The 1,547-nt window shown below is 42.3% G+C and overlaps 1 protein-coding gene across 1 annotated transcript in view; it reads right to left on the bottom strand.

The window, feature by feature from the left end:
• LOC101855959 (dynein heavy chain 6, axonemal) overlaps positions 1-1,547 on the bottom strand; it is a gene marked incomplete in the record, with an annotated part of 98,470 nt that overhangs the window by 52,923 nt on the left and 44,000 nt on the right. Inside the window, 3 exon segments of the mRNA XM_035970687.1 lie at positions 181-334; positions 832-969; positions 1,472-1,546. Of these exon segments, the coding sequence (XP_035826580.1) occupies positions 181-334; positions 832-969; positions 1,472-1,546 (367 nt within the window).

Below are 1,547 nucleotides of genomic sequence, written 5' to 3'. Positions count from 1 at the left end.
CCCCAAAAAAAAAACCCCAACAACAACAACAAACAAACAAAAAAACAACAACCCAAAAACAACCCAACAGCAAACAAACAACAACAACACGAATAAAAAAGTTGTTTCTCTTTTCTTTGAATTAAAACTTTCCGGTCTGAAACCAGGCTCAGCTCTCCCCGCGGTGACGTCACAGCGTACCGTAGTCTGGCACCATCATGGAGATGGGTCTGAACAGCGCCTGTAGGTTGTCCGGCAGCTCGGTGCGGCCGGCGTAGCCAGGGTTCATGGTGATGAAGGCTGCACAGGTGGACACTAGCTTGATCTCACGACCCTCGAACATGAACCGTGACAGCTGGGGGTCAGGACACACACAGACAGAAAGAGGGGCGGTGTGTGTTTGTGTTAAGGTGAGATGAGATGGGATGAGAAGGGATGAGATGAGATAAGATAAGACAACACAATACAAGATAAGATAAAAATATGTAAGATAAGATAATATAAGATAAGGTACGATAAGACCATATGAGATTTGTTAAGATAAGATAAGATAAGATAAGATAAGATAAGATAAGATAAGATAAGATAAGATAAGGTAAGGTAATACGTTATTGTTATAACTGTTGGAACATTTAGTAGCATTCCAAAAATGGTAAAGACACATGTCGACATACTTACAATATTGCATCATATTTTATTTTCAAAAAGAATTTCAAAAAGAAAAGAAGATAAAAGCTGATAATAATACAACATGCCACATAAAATACACATCTCAAACTACATGCGGACATAAATTTATGACAGATTCTTAATTAAAAAACTTTAGAAATAAATTCACAAATAAGTCCCGACCTTCTGAGCTTTGGCGTTCCGTATGGTGATGAGCTGTTGAGCGATGACAGAGAGCACCTCAATGTTGATCCTGTTGAACTCGTCAAAACAACACCACGCGCCCGACTGGGCCAGTCCAGAGAAAAACCCGCCCATCATCTGTCCAGGGAGTTAAAGTTTCAGTATTAGTAAGAGTTTTACGGCACTTGCAGCACAATAAGGTCCTATATGTGTCGAAGACTAGAGGTGTTACAAGAGAATCACAAACAAATAAGAAAGATGAGAGATCAGGACTATAGATGTTTGATAGAAAAGAAGGAGCAAACCACACTAGAGCACCTGCCAACCATCCACCACATCACCTTGTAGTCGAGTCCATCAGAACAGTTAAAGACCACACACTGTTTTTGGGTGGTTGGTGGGTGTTATGATGTGTGACAACACACTGTTTGTGGGAGATTGGTGGGTGATATGATGTGTGACAACACACTGTTTGTGGGTGGTTGGTGGGTGATATGATGTGTGAGAACACACTGTTTTTGGGTGGTTGGTGGGTGATATGATGTGTGACAACACACTGTTTTTGGGTGGTTGGTGGGTGATATGATGTGTGACAACACACGGTTTGTGGGTGGTGGGTGGGTGCTCTGTTGTGTCTCACCTTGTAGTCCAGTCCATCCGAACAGTTGAAGACCACACACTGTTTGGCCAGCGCTTTGGCCAGGTCCTTGGTGGTC

Source organism: Aplysia californica, unplaced genomic scaffold, assembly GCF_000002075.1.
Source record: "Aplysia californica isolate F4 #8 unplaced genomic scaffold, AplCal3.0 scaffold00307, whole genome shotgun sequence".
NCBI lineage: Eukaryota > Metazoa > Mollusca > Gastropoda > Aplysiida > Aplysiidae > Aplysia > Aplysia californica.
Note: the sequence above shows the minus strand (reverse complement) of the source record. Positions and strands in the feature narration are given on the sequence as shown.